General features: G+C 42.3%; 1 protein-coding gene across 1 annotated transcript; it reads right to left on the bottom strand.

Annotated features, from left to right (window-relative positions):
• Nucleotides 1-12,554: 12,554 nt before the first annotated feature.
• On the bottom strand, nucleotides 12,555-26,835 carry PSMB1 (proteasome 20S subunit beta 1). Its single transcript, XM_004470703.5, has 6 exons — nucleotides 26,654-26,835; nucleotides 23,214-23,321; nucleotides 22,164-22,245; nucleotides 19,439-19,568; nucleotides 14,058-14,164; nucleotides 12,555-12,848 (listed from the first exon to the last, which is right to left on the bottom strand). The coding sequence occupies exons 1-6, from the start codon at nucleotides 26,764-26,766 to the stop codon at nucleotides 12,663-12,665; spliced, it is 726 nt and encodes a 241-aa protein (XP_004470760.1). The 5' UTR covers nucleotides 26,767-26,835; the 3' UTR covers nucleotides 12,555-12,662.
• Nucleotides 26,836-27,369: the final 534 nt, after the last annotated feature.

A 27,369-nucleotide genomic window follows, 5' to 3' on the forward strand; every position in this document is an offset into this window, starting at 1 on the left:
AGCACTGTGCATGGGCCAGCTCCACACGGGTCAAGGAGGCCCGGGGTTTGAACCGCGGACCTCCCATGTGGTAGGCGGATGCTCTAACCACTGGGCCAAGTCTGCTTCCCAGGACAATGCAAATTTATTAAAGTACTATACAAATGATTTTTGTTTAAATGTAAAACTGCCCCCCCCCAAGCCTACCCCAAACCTCCTGACAAATCTTGACTGGCAATTGTGTCCCTCCAATTTTTGAAAAGTGTAAGAGAGAACATGTTTGCATCTTGTTTTTAAGGTATTGACACTTGACATTACTCACACCTCCTAATGGAATCAAAAAGGCATTGGTCATTTTCTCTTTGAGTTTTCCTTGATCTTCTTCTTTGGGGGACACATGTTGGCTCTAAGCATTTTATTAATAAATTAATAAATAAAAGCCCAGTCTTTTTGAGTAAAACGCCACGCTATCAATATCATTTACTAGAATTTTGTAATTTGTGCTAAACTTTAAACTCCTTTTCACCTTCATGAAACCTAAGAGAAGTCTGAGTTTTCTGTGGTTTGCTCCAGAGAGATCAGAAGCTTCCTTCAACTCTGTCTAAAAAGGCAAGGGTTTAATGTAATATTTTTTGCGATCCATGTATCTTTTTTTTCAAAAAAGACAATTAAATAAAAATTAAAAATTCTTTTAAAAGTCAAGGATTTTTCCTTGTTAATTAAGTAGTTTCATAATCCAACACATAAATCAAAATATTATTCTGGCCAAGCCATCATTTAAACTGTCAAACACCACTTACAATGCTGATGCCCTTTGCAGTTAACAAATTAACACCTTCCTCCCCCACCCCCAACTTTGCCCATTCCCCCCCTCCAAAATATTTGTGGCTTGTTATGTTACGGACACAATTGTCTATTAAACTTACTATTAGGACATGATTCAGGTATATGTATTGTGTGTCAATGTGGCCAGTTAAAAGTGAACTCTTCATCAAACAACCTGATTTTTTACCAACTCAAACCAAATTACCAGTTAGATTTTTTCCATTAAATTGCTTACCAGATGCTGGGTTTAAGATATATGTAGGGGATTTGAATCTCTGGACTGATAATATGACACCCAGGCCCAGAGCCTCAACAGACTTCAGCTCCTACACTTTGACTTATTGGACTTACTCCACTCAGCTAACATGGAGTTGAAGAAGGTCAACCACCACAACATGGAGCCTAGAGTGTCTACAACTAGAAGCGGGAAGAGTGCATCCAGTACCCATGTGCAATCTAAGCCCTCACTTGACATAGGTGTGCAATGGACACAACCAATCCAATGTCCACAGAGAAAATGTGGAATGGGTGTGGGAACGGTAGCCATGGGGGCTGCTGGGTGTGGGGAACGGGAGGAAGAGATGAGATGTGGAGGCGTTTTCGGGACGTGGAGTTGTCCTGGATAGTGCTTCATGGACAATTACGGGACACTGTAGATCCCCCCAGGGCCCACTGGATGGAACGTGAGAGAGTCTGGGCTATGATGTGGACCATTGACTATGGGGTGCAGTGATGCTCAGAGATGAACTTACCAGGTGCAATGGATGTATCACGATGATGGGAGAGAGTGTTGCTGTGGGGGGAGTGGGGGGCGGGGGCGGTGGGGTTGAATGGGACCTCATATATTTTTTTTAATGTAATTTAAAAAAATAAATAAATAAATATTAAAAAAAAAAAAGAAAAAAAAAAAAAGAAAAAATAGGATCAAAAAAAAATAAATAAATAAATAAATAAATTGCTTACCAGAATGTATCCACAATCAAAGTAAAATATTTTATGAAGGTGGGTTAGTTCTTTTGGAATCACACAGAAATGGAGGAGAAGTTATTAAAAGTAGAATTCTAAATTAATCGAGTTTTGTCCTAAAATTTAAAAACAAAGATGTAAAAAAAATATTATAGGAGTTATGTACCATTAAGAAAACATCCCATATTATGCCACTCCCCTATAGTCACTGGATGCTTTTTCTTCTGTCTTTTTATAGTCAAGTTTTCACATACCTGTAATCATGTGTACAAACAATTTTGCATTCTGCTGGTTGCCATTTAACAGTCTGCCCTCATATTCGGCCATGTTGCCACAAGGTCTTAATAGCCATTACCCCCTTTTTTTTTTTTTGAGGAAGTACCAGGGGTTGAACCTAGGACCTCATGCATGAGAAGCTGGTGCTCAACCACTGAGCCACATCTGCTCCCAGCCATCACTTTCAATTGCTGCATATTCCATGTTGTGTTTCATACTTACCCATTTCCCAACTGTTGGTTATTTAAGGGACTTATTCTCCTTAAAGGGAGTGGAGGTGGCTCAGGCTGTTGAGTGCTTCCCCCCACATGGGAGGTCCTGGGTTCAATTCTCAGCGCCACATTGTTTGTCCTCCCATGGCCCACTGGGTGGACTGTGGAAGAGTGTGGGCTGTGGTGTGGACCATTGACCATGAGGTGCAGCGGTGTTCAGAGATGTATTTCCACAAGTGCAATGAATGTCTCATGATGATGGAGGAGGTTGTTATGGGGGAAGGAGTGGGTTGAGGGGGGTGGGGGGCATATGGGGCCCTCGTATTTTTTTAATGTAACATTAAAAAAATAAAGACAAAAGAAAAATTCTCAGTGCCTTCTAAAAAGAAGACAAGCACACAAGGAACAGACACAAAGCAAGTGCAAAACAAGAGGGAGGGGTGAATAAATAAAATCTTTAAAAAAAAAATGGAAACACCCCACTGGTGACATACACACATACCTACGTATAAATGAGCATATTTATATTCAGATATGGTATTATCTCACCCCATCCAATTAAAAACTGCAAACTTGATGAACCCTAATACAATGAGCCCAAGTCTTAAGTTTTTTCTCAACATCTTCATAACGACCTCGAAAGCCCTTAACCACCAAAACCTTCAGTCTTCATTTAAAGGATTCCAGTCTCCCTCTAACGCCCAGCATGAGACCCTAAGTTATTGGTTTAGGCAGGATAGCGACATCATCCCCTTTCTGTTCTGTCTGCTGGGAAGCTCTCGCCCTTGGTACCTGCACGGCTCACTGCCACCCCTCCTTCAAGTCCTCGTCGCCTTCTCAGTTAGGACTTCTCTGGTCAGTTTATTAACCATTTGCCAACTGCACGCCCCCTACTTCACTGCAGTTTTCTCGCTTTATTTTCGTCCATAGCGCTCATCGCCATCTAACATACCCCATGATATACATTTTTCCTTTCGTTCGTTTACTGTCTCACATCCCCCACCACAATCTAGAGTTCTTGAGAGGAGGGATTTGTGTCCATTTTAGTCACTGTTAAATTCCCAGTGCGGATTCCACTGCCCGACCCAGGGGAGATGCCCAGTGAGGGTCTGTAGAAGAGATGAACACGGAAAGCTCATCCCCAGAGCACCACCTCCCTGCTTTTTTGTTGTTGTTGTTAAAGATTTTTTTTTTTCTCTCCACCCCTCATTGTTTGCACTTGCTGTGTCAGTTTGTCTTCCTTGTTTCTTCAGGAGGGAATCAAACCCGGAAACTCCGATGGGGGAGGGAGGAGCCTAATCTCTTGAGCCACTTCCATTCACTGCTTTGTTGTGTCTCCCATTATGTGTTCCCTCCTGTGTCTCTTGTTGCGTCAGCTTGCTGTTTTCTTTAGGAGACACTGGGAACTGAACCTGGGACCCCCCATGTCATAGGCGGGAGCCCAATTGCTTGAGCCCCATCTGCTCCCCCTTGACTTTCTCTTGTTACTGAGGTCTCAGGTCTCATCTTAAATCCCACTGCCTCCATCGCCACTCAATCTAAAGTAGATACCTGCTCACTTTATACTCTTCTAATTCTCTCCATAGACCTCTGATATTTGCTGTTTACCTCATGAGAACAGGAATTTTGTCTCGCTTGTTCACTGCTGTATCCCTGGGGCTTAGAACATAGCAGGAGCTCGAAAAATACTGTTACAAGAATGAATCAATGGAGTATAATGAATGTATGAATAAAATATGCCAAGTCTCTTACTAAAGACATAACATAAATAAGCAAATTCGGATTTCTTGGGGGGGAAAAATCAGATTTTTAGCTCTACTGCTCTCTCACTGTAGTAATGATGGCTTCAGCCATTTGATACTCTTCTTGTTTTTATTTATTTATTTTTGAGGTACCTGGGGCCAGGGATTGAACCCAGGGCCTTGTGTGTGGGAAGCCGGCGCACAACCACTGAGCTACATCAGCTCCCCTGAGTTGGTTTTATCATTCATTTTCCTTGTTGTTTTTGATTTTTCTCTTTTTTAAAAGATTTATTATTTATTTATTTATCTCCCTTCCCCCCCGCCCCCCAGCTGTCTGCTCTCTGTGTCCGTTTGCTGTGTGTTCTTCTGTGACCACTTCCATCCTTATCAGCAGCACCAGGAATCTTTGTTACTTTTTGCTGCGTCATCATTGTTGTGTCGGTTCTCCGTGTGTGCGGCGCCATTCCTGGGCAGGCTGCACTTTCTTTCGCACTGGGAGGCTCTCCTTACGGGGTGCACTCCTTGCGTGTGGGGCTCCCGTGCCCGGGGGACACCCCTGCATGCCACTGCACTCCTAGCGGGCATCAGCACTGTGCGTGGGCCAGCTCCACACGGGTCAAGGAGGCCCAAGGTTTGGACGCCCTATCCATTAGGTCAAGTCCACTTCCCTGGTTTTTCTTTAGGAGGCACCGGAAACTGAACCCAGGACCTCCCATGTGGGAGGCAGGCGCTCAACTCCTTGAGCCAGTTCCCTGCCCTGATACTCTTTTTAGAGCCTACAGAAGGAGTTGCTATAAGTCCCAAGGGGCTCTCTGACACTCTTGGTCTCCCCAGCCCTGTCCTCTATTCACTGCTCCTTTCTCTTGGTCTGTCCCTTCCCCTCAGAAATTTAGGTCTTGGTCCAGTTGTCGTAAACAGCTTTCAGGGAAAGTTGTCCCCGAGTAGCTTGACAAGAAAACCACAAGGGGAAGGCTTTATGACATTTAAGGCCATAAGGGCCTTAAAATGCAGGTGCAAGATGGTTGAAGGTTTTGCTGAGAGCCCTGAGCCTAACACAGTTGGGGGAGAATTCTTAAGCAGCTCTCCTCTCAGGAAAAAAACAGAGTAACTTCTCAAGAACTTAACCAATGTCTCAGGTTTTATAGATGAATTTTCTTAGCATTCCGAATGAAGGGGGGAGAAACTAGCAAAATCATCACAGACAGACAAAGCACTCTCTTCACCTTCTAATCACTTTCTTGGTTTTCTCAACAATCACTTCTAAAAAGTAAATGAAGGGAAGTGGATGTGACTCAAGCGATAGGGCCTCCGCCCACCATGTGGGAGGACCTGGGTTCGATCCCTGGGGCCTCCTGGTGAAAAAGAAGGAGAGAAAGCGTGCCTTTGTGGTGAGCCCAGTGCCCACGTGTGAGCCAGTGCCTGCACAAGTGAGTCACGCAGCAAGATGATCATGCAAAAGAGAGACGAAGGGGAGAGTCAAGGTGAAACACAGCAGAGACCAGGAACTGAGGTGTCACAGGTGACAGGGAACCTCTCTCCACATCAGAGGTCCCCAGGATCGAATCCCAGTGAATCCTAGAGGAGAAAGATGAGAAGACAAAAAGAGAAATAGATACAGAAGATCACACAGCGAATGGACACAGGCAGCAAAAACAGCAGGGCAGTGGAAGGGAGAGAGGGAAAATAAATACATAACTTGGAAAAAATTGAAAAATAAAAAGTAAATGATGGAAAGCAGACGTGGTTCAAGTGATTGAGCGTCCACCTACAACATGGGAGGACTAGGTTCGATCCCTGGGGCCTCCCGCTAAAAAGGCGTGCCCATGCGGTGAGCCAGGGCCCATGCAGAGAGCCAGTGCCCGCACAGCAAGCCACATGTTTGTAGATGACACAGCAAAGAGAGAGAGGAAAGGGAGAGTCAAGCAGAATCACGGCAGAAACCAGGAACTGAGGTGGTCCATGTCTCAGGGAACCTCTCTCCACGTCAGAGGTCCCCAGGATCGAATCCTGGTGAATCCTAGAGGAGAAAATGAGAAGACAAAAAGAGAAATAGACACAGAAGATCACACAGCGAATGGACATAGACAGCAAAAAACAGCAGAGCGGGGGAAGAAGTGGGGAGTGGAGGGGAGAGGAAAAGAAAAAGTCAATGAAAATCATCACGGGAACTGGATTTGGCTCAACTGATAGAGCATCCGTCTACCACATGGGAGGTTCAGGGTTCAAACCCAGGGCCTCCTTGACCCATGTGCAGCTGGCCCATGTGCAGTGCTGACGCGCACAAAGAGTGCCGTGCCATGCAGGGGTGTCCCCCGCGTAGGAGAGCCCCATGCTCAAGGAGTGCACCCTGTAAGGAGAGCCGACCAGCGCGAAAGAAAGTGCAGCTCACCCAACAATGGCGCCGCACACACGGAGAGCTGACACAACAAGATGACGCAACACCAACAGAAGTGGACAAAGAAGAACACACAGCAAATAGACACAGAGAACAGACAATTGGGGCAGGGGGGTGGGTAAATTAAAATAAATAAATTTAAAAAATGAAATTAAATGACTGGCAGCAGAAAACAAAGAAAAACCCAGAGAGACTAGGAGAGGAAAACAAATACTAGGTCTTAATCCCAGTCCACTAGTCAGCTGCCCTTGCAAAGCATTTTCATGTACTGTCTAGCCATTCATTTCCCTGTTTATAAAAGTATATATTAATAGCTTTTTAAAAAAGCATATAGCTCCAAAAAATCCCATGTGTTGATTTTTGTCTCCCCAATGCACAACCAGCACCATTGCTCACCCGGTCCTCTTGCTCTTGCTCTCTCCATCTTTCTCTGCTACACCCTCAGCACTTCCTGTACGTATGTATGTATTTATATGGATGTACATCTATTTAGCAAGTTTTATCTACTTCTATCTTTTCCCCCTTGATAGTGAGGATGAGCTAAGATGCAGAACGTTTGGCAAGATGTGCCTTCTTCTGGGTGATGAAGCAAGGATTTCAGATTAGGCACAAGACTCCCTTACGGGAACTCAGCAGGGTCTGAGTGCTGGGAAAACCAGCGGGCCAAACTGCTTGCCCTTGCAGACCAACCTAATCCCCTGGCAGGGGCGGGGCCAAGCTGGATAAGCCAACACTACCATCTGGTGGCTTGTAGGAGAGTGACATGTGGGTGTGCCCTTCAATGAGGGAGACAGGGTTGCTGATGACTCTTCTGGATCTCAGCCAACTCTACAACTCCAAGGCTTTCCAAACTTCAGCAGAGTTTTCACTGCAGAAAAAAATTGCACAGGGCATCGGTCTGTTTGAGGACAGAACGAAGTGCGATCACACTTTTTTTTTTTTTAAGATTTTTATTTATTTCTCTCCCCTTCCCCACCATTGTCTGCTCTCTGTGTCCATTCACTGTGTGTTCTTCTGTGTCCGCTTGCATTCTTGTCATGTGGCACTGGCAAACTGTGTGACGTCATCTTGCTGCACCAGCTCTCTGTGTGTGTGGCACCACTCCTGAGCGGGCTGCACTTTTTTCGCACTGGGTGGCTCTCCTTGTGGGGCAGCTCTCCTTACAGGGCGTACTCCTTGTGTGTGGGGCACCCCTATGCAGGGGGATACCTCTACGCAGGGGGACACCCCTGCGTGGCATGGCACTCCTTGCGCACGGCAGCACTGTGCGTGGGCCAGCTCCCCTCACAGGTCAGGAGGCCCTGGGTTTGAACCCTGGACCTCCTATATGGTAGGCAGATGCTCTATCAGTTGAGCCAAATCCGCTTTCCTGAGATCACACTTTAGACCACCTATTCTTTATAAAAACTCAGCACTTGTGGACACGATCCACGTCCCCAGGTTGTTTCTTCAGTAGAGATGTTCCCATTATAGAAAAAAAATTTTCAGTGATGATTCACGAGTTCCAAGGGCCCACTCAGACAAGAGAGAGGAACACGGGTGGCTAAAAGCCAGTTTCAAAGTCGAGCAGAAGCAACATGCAACTCCATCGGTGCAGGGGAGAGAGGGAAAAGCAGAGCAGGGGTGAGAATGGGTCAGGGACGTCAGAAGCTAAGGCCTGTTTTCTAGAAAGCATGGTCTCATCACTGGAGGCTGTGGAAGGGCACAAGTAGATGGAAATTAAATTCATACAAATACACTGTTTAAAGGAGACTGCGGGCCCGAGGAGGGGCCTAGGCAAACCAGAAGTGACGCTTGGGGTAAAACTTCATTTCAAAGCAATACTCTCATTTGTCCACGGTGTAAAATGAGTTAGCAGGCCGTTCCTGAAAGATGAAGGGTTTGTACCCCAACCTCTCCTTGCTTTCAGGCTCCCCACAGTCCAAACTGTCCCTGGACCATTAACTGGAACACCTTCCCAAGTTTATATTCAGGACTGGCTGCTAAAAACTCCAGATGTGGGGTGAAAAAAAGGAGTTTGCAAGCTACACCGATTTAACATTTAACATAATGGACATACAAGAAAATAAGTAATGTGGGGGTGGGAGGTTGGGGGAGTGAGACAGGTAAAAACATTTAAGAAGTAGCAACGATGACATTATATTTACCATAAACTATAAATATCAAATTCATACGAAAATTTATGAAATCTAGAAGCACTGGGGAAAGCTCAATAGAGACAAAATTTTACCTAAACTTCGAGGTGTATGATTTATGAAGCTCAAGGGCAGAGTACAGGGCATTAGTTGAGTCGCTGAAACAAAAACAAGGATTTCATACCCATTTGGGAGAAGCCAGCCTAATTACAGTCAAGGAAGTATGTCTAAGAAGTAAGTCTAAAAAGTGGGAAGTTGAATAATGAGGTACAGCTTACCTATGGAAGAATTTAAGAGCAAGAATCAAAATTTGAACTTTATGTGCTAATAAATACCATTAAAAGGCACACCTCAGAGACACTGCGAGGTTCAGTTCCAGACCAATACAATAAAGTGAATATTGCAATAAAGCAAGTCACATAAGCCTTTTGGTTTCCCAGTGCAAATAAAAGTTATGTTTACACTATACTGTACTCTAGTGTGTGTGATAGCATTGTCTAAAGAAATATATATATGCCATCATCAAAACGTGACAGACACGAAGTGAGCACATGCTGTTGGAAAACTGGCACCAACAGACTTGCTTGATACAAGCTGGCCAAAACCTCCAATTTGTAAAAAAAAAAATAAAATAAAAAACCGCAATGTCTCCTGAGTGCAATAAAGCAAAGCGCAGTAAAATGAGGTATGACTGTAATGGATAGTGAACAACAATGATGGATGTAATGCGCCTAACTCCAGGTGAGTGTGGCCCATAAACGGCATTTGGCCCAAGATTTGGAAGGTGGAATTGAAGCAACAGCGATCTTGCATTTACGCTGACAAGGTAGAGGCAGGGCACAGGGCGCCGCTGCGACTCCCAAGTATGTTCTTTTTCTCACTCGGCTGTGTGAGGCAGCCGCAGGGCTTGCAGCAGCTTCAGCTCCTGCGCAGCTCTGGAGCTTTCCCAATACAAATGGGGCCAGCTTCTCCTACAGGACACCCCATCATTGAAATGGGAGGCGTGGAGATGGTAAGACTCCCCCCGTGTCCACACAACTTCCAGTTCAGCCCCACGGGTTCGTTTACCTTTGCGTCCCCCACACATCCGTTTTCCTTTTCCATGCTGTGGATTTCAGACTCCAGCACCAAATATAGTAGACTATTTTAATCAGCTGCCTCAACTGTGAGGTCAATTCCTATCATCAATTCCTCATTATATTTACCTGCCAGGGATTCTCTGACTGAACCTGATAAAAGAAACAGGGGAGTTCAAACTGTATTTGCATAATAACCTCCTGGGTATTTGATTTTAAAAATGTTTATTTTCAGGCCTGGGGTGGGGTATTTTTTTTATATATACCCCAAGTAATTCGGATATAGGTGATTACTAATCATACTTGACAATGTGTGCTCTTGATCCACAAAGGACTTGCCTAGATAATAGGTACAGGAAATCCACCAAGGTAATAATTAGGGAGACATTTCGGTGTCTTTCTAGCAAAGACAATTTTCTTCAAATAAGCCTTGCAAAGCCGCTGTGCTTCACTGCCTGGTTTCTCAGTGCCTGTGCTTAGACCAGGAAATCAGGCTTACATGTGACAAGAGGCTCCACAGCGGCACCTGCTGGTCACAGGCTCTTCAGCACAGTGCACTTTTCCTGACTTAACTCGTTTAGCCGCATTCAACAATCCACTGAGTAAACAACCTGCAAAAAAAATGTTTATCTGATAAAAGAAAAAGTAAAGGTCTACAGAGCATTCATATTCGGCGTGTGTAAATCAAATCACAGCTAGCACTTGTTTTCCTTCAACAACTTCTAACATTACCAGCAAGTCCACATACCTTTCATTCTTTGTGGCAGGTTTCAGGAACGTACATCTAAGCCTCTATGCTGACAGCCTTCTCATCAGAACTCCAATGGCTGGCTAACTGTAAAATTAAATTATATCTCTACTCTTTACTGAAGTTCGAGGTGGCCTTTTCCAGGTGAGGAACCGTGATTGAATGACACTACAAAGGCCACCCAAATAGCTAGTCAGAATTAGCTCTAGAACAATCCCACATCAGCACATTTTGGACTAGACTGTCTTGTCTCCAGCCTTTTACTTTCAAGGGCAATGGGAAACTAAATTATGTGTACCTGAAGGTGGGACAAAAATAAGAATTGCCTTTATGATTTTGCTTCTATTCTAGCTGATTTGAAGTTTCTTCTCCAAAACAGCCATTCTATTCCAGACTGCTCACTTCAGTCCCAAGAATGAAATATCTTAAGATATTCCATAGATGTATCCATGACAGTCTTTATAAAATCAGGATAGGGAAGCGGACTTGGCCCAGTGGATAGGGCGTCCATCTACCACAAGGGAGGTCCGTGGTTCAAACCCTGGGCTTCCTTGACCCGTGTGGAGCTGGTCCACTGGCAGTGCTGATGCGCGCAAGGAGTGCCGTGCCATGCAGGGGTGTCCACCAAGTAGAGGAGCCCCACACACAAAGAGTGCGCCCTGTAGGGATTGCCGCCCAGTGCGAAAGTGCAGCCTGCCCAGGAATGGTGCCGCACACACGGAGAAATGACACAAGATGATGCAACAAAAAGAAACACAGATTCCTGTGCCGCTGACAACAGAAGCGGACAAAAAACAACACACAGCAAATGGACACAGAGAACAGACAACTGGGGTGAGAGGACACAGAGAACAGACAACTGGGGTGAGAGAGGGGAGAAGGGGAGAAAAATAAATAAATCTCTAAAAAAATAAAGTAAAATCAGGATAAACCTAGTCCCTTCTGGGTGGTTAAAAGGTAGTCCTCACTTCAAGGTAAGTGGGGCAAGCTAAATAAGATTCTTTTTTTTTTTTAATTTAATGTCCCCCCCTCCCCTGGTTGTCTGTTCTTGGTGTCTATTTGCTGCGTCTTGTTTCTTTTGTCCGCTTCTGTTGTCGTCAGCGGCACGGGAAGTGTGGGCAGTGCCATTCCTGGGCAGGCTGCACTTTCTTTCACGCTGGGCGGCTCTCCTTACGGGGCGCACTCCTTGCGCGTGGGGCTCCCCCATGCGGGGGACACCCTTGCATGGCACGGCACTCCTTGCGCGCATCAGCGCTGCGCATGGGCCAGCTCCACACGGGTCAAGGAGGCCCGGGGTATGAACTGCGGACCTCCCATATGGTAGACGGACGCCCTAACCACTGGGCCAAAGTCAGTTTCCCTAAATAAGATTAAGAGCCTTCTTCATAAGCTGACCTTCCCAAGCTGATCATTCCATAAGCTGAACAAAAGGGTCAATGATTCTAAGGGAGCAGATGCGGCTCAAGCAGTTGGGCACCCACCTCCCACCTGGGAGGTCCCAGGTTCAGATCCCAGTGCTTCCTGAAGAAGACAAGTGGATGCGATGAGGTGACAGACGGAGCCATCTCGGGAAGGAGAACATTAAAAAAAAGTCAATGATTCTAGATAAACTTCTAATGTAAGGAAAAGCTGACAGGACCTCTACTGATGTCATTTTCTCATCCTCAAAGTACAAAAATAGCTCCAAGATGGGAAGTGGATTTGGCCCAACAGATAGGGCACCCACCTACCACATGGGAAGTGCAAGGTTCAAACCCAGGGCTTCCTGACCTGTGTGATGAGCTGGCCCACGTGCAGTGCTGATGCACACAAGGAGTGCCGTGCCATGCAGGGGTGTCCCCCACGTAGGGGAGCCCCACGCTCAAGGAGTGTGCCCCGTAAGGAGAGCCGTCTAGCGTGAAGAAAGTGCAGCCTGCCCAGGAGTGACGCCGCACACACAGAGAGCTGACACAGCAAGATGACACAACAAAAAGAGACACAGATTCCAGGTGCTACTGACAAGAATAGAGCAGACACAGAAGAGCACACAGCGAATGGACACAGAGAGCAGACAAGGTGGGGGGTGGGGGTGGGGGAGTAAATCTTTAAAAAAAAAAGCTCCAAGAGAAAGAAATGTGTGGGGAAAACAAAGAAAATGAAAGGAAGAGATTCTACCTCCTAGATCTGCCCTGCTTAGAGAAGACTACAAGTTATCATGGGATGAGTACTTCAGGTTTCTTTTTTAATAAAACAAGTTAGTCCAACGGTACAGTTACAAGGTACAAAATTAGGATGCTTTCAGCTGACTCGTGATGAGAGAGTAAACAAATCAGTCCTTCCGCAGGGGAATGGTCTCCTCGCTGATGCCCTCTTTGGTAACGATGCAGATTTTAAGTGCGTCTCCAGTATACACATCTCGCTCCGCTGCAGAGATGAAGACATCTTTCACCAGCCGCATGGCTCTGTCCAGGGACAGCGGAACATGCTCCACATTCTGCATATTCTTAAAACCAACCTAAGAAATATAATAAGGAAACCTGGGTTAGGGCACAGTATGACAGTAAGTACAAAAGATCCCCCAATACCTTTACATGTCTGATGATATATATATAATAAATGTATCATGCAAAATTAAAATGTCCCTCAAACTGAAATCCTCCTGAACCCAGCTGAATTATACATGTCGAATTATACAGGGCTAATTCTTGACGAATGTTTACTGAGACAGAGAGCCTACTCTTAAGAAGCACATGATCTAGAGGTAGACATATAGAAGCAAAACATTACAGTATTGTGTGCTTACCTGAGAAGAATGAGGTGGGAGTACCCTAACTTGTCATCATCTGAGTCTACAGGAAGAAGAAAAGGCTTTGCCAAAGAGGACATTTGGGCAGGTAAGTCAAAGGATAAATTGGACATGAAAGAGGAAAAGCATTCCAGGCAGAGGGCATGGTACATTCTAAGGCATGGAGACAGGGAAGAGCATATTATTTTCAAGGAAAAGTACAGGCAGAGTCTGAGTGAGTGAAGGAGCAATGTAGGACAAGGTCGATAAGCAACACCGAGACTGTGAGAGGCCAGGCCTGCTGTGACAAGTTAAGGAGTTTCGGCTTTAACCAAAGCAGAGCAACTGTGTGTTAACTTCTATTTTAGAAAAGTGAGCTTAGAGCAAGAAAGGCAGTTAGGAAAGAAATATAATCATCCAGGCAAGATACAGTGCAGGTCTGAATTTACAGCTAGCAGTCATGGTTAATGGGGGGGAAATTCAAAATATATTTAGAAGATAGAATATAAAATTAGGTGACACAAACGGTGAATAAGGGGGAGAAAAGTGTTTTCATGACCTTCAGATGAAGGTGGCAGGAGAGTTGAATATATGGACCAACTACTGCAGATCTAAGTGATATGGAAGCTGTGAGACTATAGGAAGAGATTCTACACTTTGGATGGACAGTCTGTTTGACGAATACATTTCAATAGAACTGACAACAAAAAAAAAGACAGGAAGAAACTGAAGCCACGAGTGGATGAGAGCAGTCTAGGAGAGCTGGAAGACTACAAAGACAGCCATGAAAATTCAGTTGGGGCAAATCAACCAAACTTGGTAACGATTTATATGAAGACCTTTACTTCTTCTCACCTCTCAAGTTAATGAAGAGGAAAATTTTGAAGAAAAGTACTTTTTTAAAAAAACAACAAATAAAAGCCAAATGCAGGCTCTTACCTGGTTGTCAAGTAGGGGCTGCAACATGGCACTTGCCGAGCCTCCGGCCTTGAAGGAGTCTCTCTGGTAGGATCCTACTGGATCAAAGCTGTACACGGCCCCCTTCCCTTCAAGAAGAAAACACTGTCTTCATAAGGATGATATACTGTGAATAATCCCAAGTCAAGCTTAAAACCAATCCAGTCAAAGTGTAATACAAAATGGACTATTAGTTGAGTTAAAATTTCAACCAGAAGTTAGAAACATTTTTGCTGTTCCACAGATGACACCCAGCCTGGCTCCTCGGGGTCACTGCCACCCTTCACCTCTGTCAAAAGACCTCGTAAGGTGGTCAGAGGTCAGTGCCTGGCCCCAACTCACAAACACTGTAGCCAACCTGCCCCCTCTTCATCATGTTGTCTATCACCAGACTCGTTCTTCTCTCTTCACACCAACTTTGCCAATTATTGTCCTGTGGTCCCCACCATGTAGATGATTTGGCAGTAAACTAAACACACTCGTTAACTGATACAGGTACCTTCCCCAAGTTCAGCACCAAATTCCATATTATTACTATTATTTTGCAGCCCAGGAAGAGACAGACTTACACACATATAACAGAACATAGGGATTTGTCCAAAAATACAACATGAAGTGGGAAAAAGTTCTGTAATATGTCTAGCATGATTTCATTTTCGTTTTAAAGCCTAAGAAAACCAGCTGTGTTTGTATGAACATATAAAATAGTCTGGAGGAGATAACTAGCAAAATGTAGTTGGTTATTTCTGAAGATAGAATTAGAGGTAGGACAACAGGGAGATTCACTTCCTGTACTTTTATACTATGTGAATTTATCACAAAGGGGGTATAAGGGTATGCCACTTTGAAATTTTAAAAGGGGGACTTTAAAAACAATTGTATTCTGGGTGAAAAGTCATGGATCACATACAAGGTATGATTTAAAACTAATACAACTAATTTTAGAATATTTAATACTAGAACCCAAACACTGCTATAGTTTTCTCCTAAGTAGATAAGCTGGGAGATGTAAGATCAGGATAGTCTTGTTATTATCCATGGATAATTATAAGCTTTGTGTTTTCTCCATTGTAGAACTGTATGAACAGAATTTCCTGCTGGAAAAGGCAGTATCTGAGGTCATCCAAGGGACTCTTGGGTAGTGTTTTTGCTGGAAACAAGCTTGGAACAGAGAACACTATCATAGCAGGCAGTCCAATAATCTCAACACACCCACAGAGAAAAGGAAGATGAGGTGTGCAAACAAAGGAATGATCCTATCTGCCATTAGGTCAACAGGGCACAAGTAAAAGTGGCCCAAAAGCTGTACGCAGGGTATACACACTCTTTAGAAAACCATACATGATAGAAAGAAAGGAAGCAAAGGAAGAGAGAAATATATCCAAGACCAGAGCTTCAAAGATCCCCAAGACAAGGCAACAAGAAGTACAGCATCAACGCAGAATGGCAGGAATCCTGACTGTAGTCAGGAAATGCTTTTCTTCATCAAAATAAATCCCAGGGGAAGCAGATGTGGCTCAAGCATTTGAGTACAGGTAGGGCTCCCGTCTACCATATAAGAGGGCCAGGGTTCGATGCCCAGGGCCTCCTGGTGAGGGCAAGCTGGCCCATGTGGAGTACTGCCCCACGCAGGAGTGCTGCTCCATGCAAGAATGCTGGTCCACACACAGACAGCTGGCGTGGTAAGATGATGCAATGCAGAGAGATAATAAGAGATGCAGATCAGGGAGCTGAGGGGGCACAAGAGAATGGTCGCCTCTCTCACACTCCAGAAGGTCCCAGGATCAGTTCCTGGAGCCACCTAATGAGAATACAAGCAGACACAGAAGAGCATACAGCGAATGGATGCAGAACGCAGACAATGGAAGGAGGGGGGAGAAATAAATTAAAAAAAAAAAATCAGGGAAGCAGACATGGCTCAACTGATAAGAGCATCTGTCTACTATATGGAGGGTCCAAGGTTCGATGCCCAGGGCCTCCTGACCCACACGGTAAAGCTGGCCCACGTGCAGTGCTGCTGCAATGAGTGCCCCACACAGGGGTGCCCCACGCGCAAGGAGTACACCCTACAAGCAGAGCTTCCCTGTGTGAAAAAAAGCATAGCCTGCCCAGGAGTGGTGCCACACACAAAGAGAGCTGACACAGCAAGAAGATGCAACAAAGAAGAGACGCAGTTTCCCAGTGCCGCCAGACAATGCAAGTGGAGGCAGAAGAACACACGGCGAATGGACAGAGAGCAGACAACGGGGGAGGCGGGGCGGGAGAAATAAATACATCTTTAAATAAAATGAAAAACAAAACAAAACATTAAATAAATAAATCCCAGAAAGCATAAGGAGGCTAATGTAAAGAGAAAAAACCACACAAGCCCTAGAAAAAAGCACAATCTTGGCACGCCTTTCTAACAAGGTAGAAGACTCAAAGCCATAGAGAAAATATTGAGAGTTGACTGTAAAATCCCAATGGAGAGCTAGCACACTTGGAGTGCTTGTAATTGTAAGAAAGAAAAAGACTAACATGCAAATGAGGAAATGCGCAAATGGTAATTAATAAATGGGTCAACCCCCAGAAAGTAAATAAACATGAAAAGATGCCCAACTTCAGTAAACAAAAAGTATAAAAATTAAAACAATAAAATGCTTATTGGAAAAAGCTTTTTTAAATGTGTTCACTCTGATGTTGGGAAAGATGCAGGAAAAGCAGGCTCTCACGCCCCCTGTTGATGGCAGTGTGGTGGTGCACCGTTCCTGAAGGACCAGCCAGCAAAACCATCAAGAGACACATCCTCTGATTCAGGAATCGGACTTCCAGGAATTTATCCCCAGCCAGGAAGATAATTAAGCGTAATTGAAGAAGTACATGAAAATGGCAGAAGTGAGGAAAAACTGGAAACAACCTAAATGACCTTCAGAGGACTGGGCAGGTAAACTGGTACAGCCAGACACAGTATAATATTGTCATTATGAATTACCAAGCACACGTAAATTCATCAGCATAAAATTATAGCCAATGTATGGTTACAAGAAAATATGTTGTATGGTCCCATTTATGTAAAACTACACGCATATGTGTGTACAGCTTGTATGAACACCAAGATATCTAGAAGCCCGCTTTCCAGGAGTTTAATGGTAATTATCTCTAGGGACAGGGTTTGGGATTATTTCTACCCTCATCTTTGTATCTTTCTACAATGTTTGAAACTTCTTCAGCAAGCATTATTGTTTTCATTAAAGAAAAACTAAAGCCATTTTCAATGCAGAGGAAAAAATTGAAAAGAAGGTGACAGCAGCAGTAAGTTAAAGCACAGAGGTCAAAGTAGACAATTTTTTGACTCCTAAAAGTTCTAAAGGTCTTTAAGGAGCACTCGTTCTCCAGGTCCCACAACTCCACCAATACATTTAAGCTACTACCCCATTCTCCACAGAAGACAGGAAATACAGTCTCTTGAGATATTAAGCAGAGGCTTTGGACTTGGGGATACCAGACTCAGGAGTGAACAGAGACAAAGGACAGGAACAAAAACAGAAACCTTGGGAAGCGGACTTGGCCCAGTGGTTAGGGCGTCCACCTACCACATGGGAGGTCCGCGGTTCAAACCCCGGGCCTCCTTGACCCGTGTGGAGCTGGCCCATGCTCAGTACTGATGCGCGCAAGGAATGCCCTGCCACGAAGGGTGTCCCCCGCACGGGAGTAGCCCCACGCACAAGGAGTGCGCGCAGTAAGGAGAGCCGCCCAGCGCACAACAACGTGCGGCCTGCCCAAGAATGGCGTCGCACACATGGAGAGCTGACACACACAAAAAAAGAAACAGATTCCTGGTGCCGTTGATAAGGATAGACGTGGTCACAGAAGAACACACAGCGAGGGACACAGAGAGCAGACAACTAGGGGGGGCGGGAAGGGAGACAAATAAAAACAGAAGCCTTAAGTGGAAGTCTGATATGGAAAGAAGAGAGACATCCAGTCTCCTACCTCCTCCTGGCTCTAGAATGCTGGCAACCAGGCTTATTTCCTACCTCGTCCACCCTCCCCCAGGCACAAGATTTAAGGAACTGTCAGCTGAAGAAAATGCTGGCTACCTAATCACCCAGTTGTAAAATCAACACAGACCTTTACAATCAGATTTTTGGTATATCACACAAATATGAAAGGACATATAAAAATCAACAGAAACTTGAAGAGAGCCTCCAGAGTAGAAAACAAAGGCCAAAAATAAAGAAAGAAAAAAAAAACCATTTAATGAAATGCAGAAAACCAAAAATATATCTTAGAGAGATAAGGGGATCTACTGCATCCACTGCACAAGAACAGGATGCTTTGGGGGGGAAAGGGGAGTCAAAAAATAAAAAGCACTTAGAAATTAAACTAATAGTAGCAGAAATAAAAATAATTACATTAAGGATTAGAAGCTAAAATTTTCATAAGAACAAAAACCAAAGATTTGGACAACATGAGGAAAAAAGAAGAGAAAATTAGAGGATAATAATCCACGTAGTGGCAGAAAAGGACAAGATTGGGAGGAAGGGGAGAATGAGAACACAATGAATGGGAAAAGACCCCAAACAAAGATTACCACTGTAAAATGTCAAACATTGGGGTAAACAAAAGATCCCAAACGCAAAGCCTTGGAAAAAGCCCCATGAATTATTTTTTTTTAACCTACTGGGAGATGTACACCAACAAAACAAGCAAACAAATCACAAGAAAACACGGGATCCAGGAAATGGGGACGCCAACACCAGGGACAAACCAAAGGAAATTCTCACATGATGGCAAAAGGCGCCCAGGATGCCAGCCGTGCTGCCAAGCAGGGTCGTGTAACCCTGGGTCAAAAACCAGATGGAAACAGAAACAGGACTGATTTTCTCAGGGCTGATTTTCACGGCTGATTCTCACAGTAAAATCAAAGAGTGTTTCAAAAATGTTCTGAAAACACTTTGATGGAATGCATTTATTAGTAACCTAAAATGACTTCTAAGACACCACTTTTTAAAAAAATATTGAAGCCAAGTATGTTTCCTAATAAACTGTCCTTACTTAGAATCACACTTGGGTCAAGTGGCTCGAGATCAGGTAGGATAAAAATACTTATTATCTACTCCTGAACACACACAAGCCCTGATAAAATAATTAAAATAACCAATTGCCCAATCACTCCTGTATTAGAGCTTTCATACACCACTTGCTGTATGCCTTTTGCTAATCATTTATTTCACTTTTAACTTCAATCTCCTTATCACTTAATTACCAGAAAGCGAAGTTGTTAGATTAGTTGGTGTTTTTGGTTCTTTTCAACTTTAGGATTCTGTACCTGTAGATGGAAATACATACATCTAAGATGCTCCAGAAGGAAAAAATTTTACCTTCTTCATCAAGTCCGCCGATGATGTTGTAAACATAATATGGAAAGAAGCGTCTTGAATAAAGGATTGTAGATAGCATTGCAGCAATTGCCCCCGTAGTCATGGCCTTATTATTGGAATGCTTATACATCTGTAATTATTAATGAAATTAACAGACATACAGAGGCAGGATACATTACAGAATAGCACAATCAATGGTAAAATGAAAAGAAAGCATAAATCAGTGAAGGGGGAAAATACACCAGTTTCTTTCATGATCAAACACCACAATATTCATAAAATAAAATAATTTATTACACCCTATCATTTTGGGGACTATAAAAAATTTTAAAGGGAAGAATGCTAAATTTGTCTTGAGCTCTCTAGTTTACAGGTACTATTTTGCATGCCTGTGTTATCTCAGGCACTGCTACCTCAAGAGCAATTGCATACAAGCAGTGCGCAGGTTACTTGGGAAGAATGTTTCAAATAGCTCTCACCATAACTCTGCATCTAGACCAGGGGTCAGCAAATCATAGCCCAATGGCAAAATCCAGCCCATCATGTGTTTTAATGAAGTTTTGTTGTTACACTGTCATGCTCATTCATAATATAGCCTGCATTACAACAGCAGAGTTGAGTAGTCACAACATTCTCCGTATGGCCTGAGAAGACGAAAACATGTACTATATGGCCCTTTATGGATGAAGCTTGTGACCCCTGATCTAGACCCAGACATAGTCCCTTTCTTGCCAGAGTGGATATCTAAGAAGATATGAGGGTGCAGCCTTCCTCTGCATGATTCTAAAGCAGGGCAGAGGCCTTTCCCTTGAAGCATCTCCAGTGGAACACTTACAAGAATGTTAGGATGATAACACAGTGATTTCTAGATCTGAATTTATTTACTCCCTTGGGAAACCTAAATTACCGGGCAGATGGAGAAACTGTACCTAAAAAGTGCTAACATAAGATAATTTGAGTTCACCAATTTCTTTTGTCAGCCACATAGCAAATCTCTTTAAAGTGGGACCTAAGAAGTACTGTAAAATCAAACAATGACAGTCAAAATACTGAAAAAGATTAGAAATCAGTGGTACTATACATAATGGATAAATCAATTTAGAAGATTTTTTTTCCAAGATAAAAGTTCTAAAAAGATAATTCTTAAATTGCATTTTGAAACCAAGTACTACCAGTATCCACTCACTTAACCATGTAATAATTTATTTAAGAAAACTTTCAGGAAGGATTGTTCATTAAGTTGAACTCATTTATCCTTGTTTTATTTTATTAACAAAACACTACTCTATGCTATGTGTTTTTTTGGGGCTCCAATATCTATTTTTAAAATATGCATTAGGCATCATTGTGTAAATATAAATCAATAAATATGAGTCACTGTGTCAATAAATGTAAATCACTGACCCTTTTGATGTAAGCAAGGGTTTTAAAACAAGTATTGGATATAGTAACAATGAACACTGAGTGAAATCATTTCAACACATTACAAAAAGCAGGTGTCACTTAAATACATCATGTACGCCAATGACTGTAACTACTCATAAGTGTAAGTAACCTCAAGTGTTATTCACAAATACACAAAACAAAATGTGATCAGTCTTTACCAATTTTTTCATGAACCAGATAGACTTATCAAGTAAGTATAAGTTATGATATGTATCCTATAATACTAAAAAAAAACAAAAAACAAAGGACATATAACACTGATACTGTAAATGTCATTAACAACTATGAAAACAATTCTAGTAGGCTATACTTGTTTGAAACCCAAACCTATGTTTCCAAATATTGACATCTGGTGACAATGACTCTCAACTCTATACTGTTACCAATTAAGAAGAAAGCATGAATTAGAGGTTATTACAAATAAAACCCCATTATAATACATTCCAAATGACTCATATTCTATTCTCCTTGAAATTAACTTAAAGCAAATACTTCTAAATATGCTTAAAATACACAGGCCAAAATTAAAATCCAGAAATGCCTTTGTTTTATCCAGAGGCAGTTTACCAGCATGTCTCCCATCCTGGCACACGAGACATGCAATGGCAGTTACCAGCCTCAGGCCCATTAAAACAAACAAACCAAAAAAGAAACCTGCAAAAGCAGCTCATCTTATTTCCTCATTTTTTCCCACAGGCTACTTCTTTGCTTCTTTTTTCCTATCTCTAGCACATGCCAAATCTTTTGCTTCAGCAGGCTCTTCCTTCTCCAAACTCCTGGCTTGTTCCTACTCCTGCTCATGCAACTGGTCAACTACAAGTGCAACCAAGAATGTAACTCCGTAAATAGAGACAGCATATCAGCTGATGGAGTCCCAAACCAGGCTCCTATCTGAAAGCTCATCTGGGATAACCTCCTGCCACAGAAACTGAATTGTTTTATTTGAGGAAAGAGTATCTTCCAGAGGAAGAAACCCCCTCCCAGGATACCTCTAACAGGTAGAGAACCCGCTGCGTTATACTGTAACAGGATTTTTAACAAATGAAATCTGCTATAGTTTGATATACTATACTAACAACCCTGCATTAACAATATTATTTCATTTCTGGGATACACTACAGTCTCACCAACTAACCTAGTGCCTCACCAGCTATTCTAAACAACAGTCATGCTGGAGGCCTATAAAAATCCAGTGAATTGCTATATGCTGGAGGCCTATAAAAATCCAGTGAATTGCTATTAATTTTTCAATACTGTAGACATATATAAAAACATCTACCTTTAGTCTTGCTTCAATAATTTTTGTAAGTGTTAGGCAGTCTCCATGAAAACCGCTGCATCCAATGACTGTTTTGTCTGTTCTGTAAGAAGCACATTTCAGGAAATTGAGTTATTTCAACAGTAAAGTAAAACATGTCTTGGACAATTTTAAACTTAAAACTACTACTCCCTTATTCAGTAAATGGCAACTTATCTAGCCCTTTGGGGGAAAGGGAGGACTTATACCAAATAAATTACAGATGAATAAAAGATTTAAATTAAAGAAAGACAAAAAAAGGAACTGAATGGACTAGAGAAAACATGGGAAAATTTTGTACAGTCTTGGGCCGCGGAAAGCCTATTTCATTATGATACAACCCAAGAGTCACAAAGAAAATATTCATAAATTTGACTACATTCAAAATTAAAATTTCTATAGAGAAATACATGAACAAAATTTTTTTAAAAACTAAGAAAATATATTAGTACAAATGACAAAACTCCAATTTTAATAGTCTACAAAGTAATCCTACAAGTAAAAATATTAACATAATAGAAAAATGGATGTTATAAGAACAGATGGGGGTCACATAAAAAGAAGCAAATCACCATTAATATATGAAGAGATCCTCCGTTATACTCAGAAACTCATATCTAAACAAGAAACAATTTTCTACCTACTAGGTTAACTAAAATTCAAAATTTTGAGGTAAAAAACATGTTAACAAAACACTGCTGGTACCTAGAAATGGCAAATATCATGAAGATAGTATGCAAATGAATTACTAGGAAACACTAATTTAGAAAACTTTTCAAAAGAAAAAGCAAGATAAGTTCTAAACATCAACTTTAAAAATTCATGAAATATTTCTTTTAGAAGTTGAAATCTCTAATAGAGTTGTCATTACAAAGGAGTTGGGAGGGAAGTGGGTGTAGCTCAGTGGTTGAGTGCCTGCTTCCCAGGTACAAGGTCCTGGGTTCAATCTCTGATATTTCCTAAAAGAAAAAAATTATATAGATATATATTTTTAAAAGGAGTTGGGAAGTGTGGCCTTAGAAATTTACTTACAATTTATAACACTTGGGGCTGTCCCGGGTATGAATTGAAAAGCCTTCACTCAATCGAGTGTCAGAAGCAACAATTGAAAAATCTTCTCCAGCAATTGCCAATACAGTACTAAGGGGAAAAGAGGAAAAACTTAATTAATACTTCAGTATGGTAATAGTATTTCCCCAAATAGTAGAGTAAACAAGAACAGGATTCAAGTGGAAAAGGAAAGACTAGGGGGGAGAGGGGGACGGGGATGATTCCTGGCTATGAGTATCACCTAAAAAACTAAGACTAAACCAGAGGAAAGGCTCCTCAGCAGAAGACAACTGAAAAGGCGTTGGATTATCATTGTCAGCAAACAATTAAATGCCAACTTTGTGCAAGGTCCTGGAGTTCTTTGAAGACTAAGCACAGAGAGTGGCAGAGTACAGAGCTATAGGCACTCAGAGAAGATGATTAATCGGGTTTTTTTCATTTCTTTACATTTAAGCCCTACATACGGTCTAGTGCATAGTAACACTCAAATATTTGCTGAAAAATGAACAAACCAAAGAGCAAACTTTTGCTTGAGTTGTTGTATAATTTATTACAGTAGTTTAATGAAAGGCTGAGAGCATTAATTCCAGGAGATTGCCTGGGTTCCAATTCTGGCTCTTCCACTTTGCAGTTCTAAAGGCTGTGGGTGAGCGAATCACTTTCTCAAAGCCACAATTTCCTCATAAGTAGAATAGATATCTTAACAGAAACTCATAATTAGAATGTTGAAAGGATTAAATGTGTTAAGAAATGTAAATATAAAGCAATTAGAACTGGTATCTATTAAGTGTTAACTTAGCTATTATTGAGGCATATGCATGAGGCAGTATAGTATGATGATGAAGCACTTGGGCTCTGGAGTTAAGATAGAGCCCCATCTCTGTCACTTAATAGCTGTGACCTTGGACAAGTTCTTCAGGTTCAAGCCGATGATAGTAATGGTACTGGTGTTACAGGGTAACTGAAAATTTAAGAACATAATTAACATAAAGCACCTGGCACAATGACTCACATAACTTAAGAAAATTTTAGCCACTATTGTTACTGAGGTGGGATGTGAGCTAATAAAGCTTTGAAGAAAAGGATGCCATTCCAGGTACTGTGAACAGTGAGCAAAGGGAAGGAGGTAATAATTCCAACAGTACATTCAAGCAATTTATCCACTTTTTATATAAGCAAGTAGAAGAATATAAGACTTATTATAAATGGACAGGGATCCTACTGGAGAAGATCCCAAATTCCAAGACTGAAATTTTAGCAAGGAACCACGAAGTTATATGAGCAAGAATGGGAAAAGTCCCACTTACGAAGTAGGGTTTTAAGACTACTCTGACAGTAACATATGAAACAAGACAGGAACATTGTACCAATAAGACTAATGTAATAGGAAGGAAGAGGGGTGAATGGAAAGAAACAGAGAAATCCAGAAAACATTAAAAACAAAATGGACAAATTTTTCTACCTATTTAAATGTGGTGGGAACTAGAAGAGCCAACTATAACATCCAAGATTTTAAACTTGACTGTTTAAACAGAATAATGGCATTATAAAGAGGAAAAGTAAGGGGAGAGGATGAAAGAAATTATTAGCTTGCTTTCTCCGACAGAAAATCCAGGTAGAAATGTTTTATAAAATGCCAGAACTGAAGGACTCACGAGAGGTAGAGTTAGTGAAAGAGATTTGGGAATTATTCTCCCAGGAATGATGACTGAGCCAGACTGAGACAAGTGAGTGCTAGGTGACAAATGTGGAAGCTAATGACTTGGAGTTTAGCCACATTTAAAGAGTTAAAGAGTAGAAAGAGGTATAGCACTAAGCCTAATTTTGTAAAAGAAAGCAAGGGATGGAATTTTAAGAGCCAGCAGCAATGAAAAAGAACAAAATTTGAGAAAAGGTAATTTAATCATCAGAAAGTCCTGAGTAACAACTTTCAAGGTGGTAATGGTGTAATCAGATTACAATGGGTTAAGAATGACTAATGAGTACTGAATATTGAATGCCTTGAAAATTCTTCTTATAAAGAAGTTATACCTACCTTATGAAATGGGTCTAATACTCCACCTTACAATAAAACTACTTAAGTCACCACAGGAAATGTTAAAAAATGTAACAGAAAATACACACACAAACTCAGTGGTGAGAGAGATGAATTCAAGTCTTGGATCATCTTCACACCAGCTGTGTGTTGGTGTGGCCAGGGGCAATTTATTTTCTCAGAGTCTCAGGTTCATTTGTAAAACTGAGGCTAATATCATCTATCACTCAGTTACCTCAAGAATTAAGTGACATAACTGCTTGCCATTTACAAAATGCTTCTCATTTGATTTGCCTCCCAAAATTCAAGAAGTAACTAAGGCAGATAAAGACATAAGAGTTTGATATTGAACCCAATAACTGCACAGCCCTTTGGTGAAATTGAACCCAATAACTGCACTAGGTCTAAAATCACAGCCTTTACACTTGGTTTCCAACATACTCGAAAAATCTGCCTCCGTATTTCAAATTCATAAGGACCTAACTGATGTTTGTGGTCTTCTTGAACTATCTGTTCGAATTAGGTGTATGTTTTAATGTACAAAGCCCAGCTGGTAAACTATAGCCACAGCTTCCACTTACAACTCTTCATTGTTATTGTCCTAAACAGAGCATCTTTAGAACCCTGATTCTTTTGCTGTACTCGTGGGGAAAAGCATTACCAAAAAAAGCAAAACAAACTTGTATTTAAAACAAAAAACAAAAAACTAAAATTCTGAATGTAACATGCAAGGATACACATATTAAAAGATCCCTCTTCTGAGTATTTTTTTTCCCTGAATTTAAACGTTCAAAAAAAGGAATAATCTTTTTAAGTTGTCTGGCCAGCTACGTCGAGCTTCAACTTAAAAGTAACAGGAAATGATTAAGCTGTTTCCTTAGATGTTTCAGCTACAACACAACTATGCCTCTAATACGGAGCAATCAATAATAAGGTTTTTATTTCACATATTAAACCTGCCCCCCTTGCCTGCTGGCATGGGAAATGTGTTCAGACGATACAAAAAGATACATTTTTAAGCTCTTCCAAAAAGCAAAGGATATGTTTCAATTTCTATTTACTGTCTCGTTACGGCAAAGAGCAGGCTATGTGGACTATGGAGGTCCACATAAAGACCCAAAAGACTCATTTATGAGGGGAACCCCTAAAAACCAAAGCTGTGCCTCAACTGCCAAGTGAACCCGAGCAAGGCAGGCATGAAGAAAGACGGGAAAAGGGAGGAGGGGACGGAGCCGTGCCATTGTACGAACGCACACAGCTCAGGGTCCTGAAGGCCTGTGGGGTGACAGAGGGGGCCGTGCCCTTCCCGCCCGCGACCCCAAATAAGCTTTCGCACACAGCGCAGAGAAGGGTGAAAGTGAAAGCGGCGGCTCTCTATGGATTTTACCCTCCGTTGAAAGCGTAGGGCGAAAAGCGAAGCTGCGAGGGACCCGCGGCTCTGTAAGGTTCCATCCCCAGTTCTCGGCCGGGACCCGAGTACATAGCTGCTGAGGACAACATCCTCCGGCTCCGGCTCCGGCTCCTGCTGTCTCACGGCGAGATGGCGGCTCCGACCGGAAATCAAGCCACTTCCGGGTGTTCCTCGGCGCCCACCTCCGAGCCGCTCTATCTCGTACTCCTCGTTGCTCCTGGAGGACACGGCCGTCACCTGGGCCAATGGGTAGAGGGCACTTTCTATTCCAAGAAAGCGGTCGGGGGTGTAAAGGCTTTTGGTTTTTGTTTTCCTTAAGGAAACATTCGAATTCCCTCTAGGTGAACAAAGATTAAAATGTCTGGCCATATAAAATATTAGCAAAAATGAGGTACAAGGGAAACTTGTAAACCTTATTGGTGGGAATGTAAACTGGAACAGCCAATTTGAAAACAGGTGGGCATCGTCTACCTTAGCTGAAGATATGCATCAGGTCCCAATCCTAGGTATGTACTCTAGCCATTCAGACATGCACAAGAATGTTCACAGTAGTATGGTTCTCCCTGGCCCCAAACTGGTAATGAGCCAAATGTCCATTAAACAGAAGAATGGGTAAATTGAAGTATACACATACAACGCGATACGTCGCAACACATAAATTAACGAACTGCAGCTAAATAAATCAACATGGG

This window comes from Dasypus novemcinctus, chromosome 28, assembly GCF_030445035.2.
Source record: "Dasypus novemcinctus isolate mDasNov1 chromosome 28, mDasNov1.1.hap2, whole genome shotgun sequence".
Classification (NCBI taxonomy): Eukaryota; Metazoa; Chordata; class Mammalia; order Cingulata; family Dasypodidae; genus Dasypus; species Dasypus novemcinctus.

What these genes read in the sequence shown, in the direction of transcription:
- PSMB1 (XM_004470703.5), bottom strand. Translation starts at nt 26,766, where the DNA reads ATGTTGTCCTCAGCAGCTATGTACTCGGGTCCCGGCCGAGAACTGGGG. An exon ending in CCCTACGCTTTCAACGGAGG is followed by an intron (nt 23,322 to 26,653) that starts GTAAAATCCATA and finishes TTTTCCCCTTAG; the next exon opens with TACTGTATTGGCAATTGCTG. An exon ending in CGGCGGACTTGATGAAGAAG is followed by an intron (nt 14,165 to 19,438) that starts GTAAAATTTTTT and finishes TTCTTCTTGAAG; the next exon opens with GGAAGGGGGCCGTGTACAGC.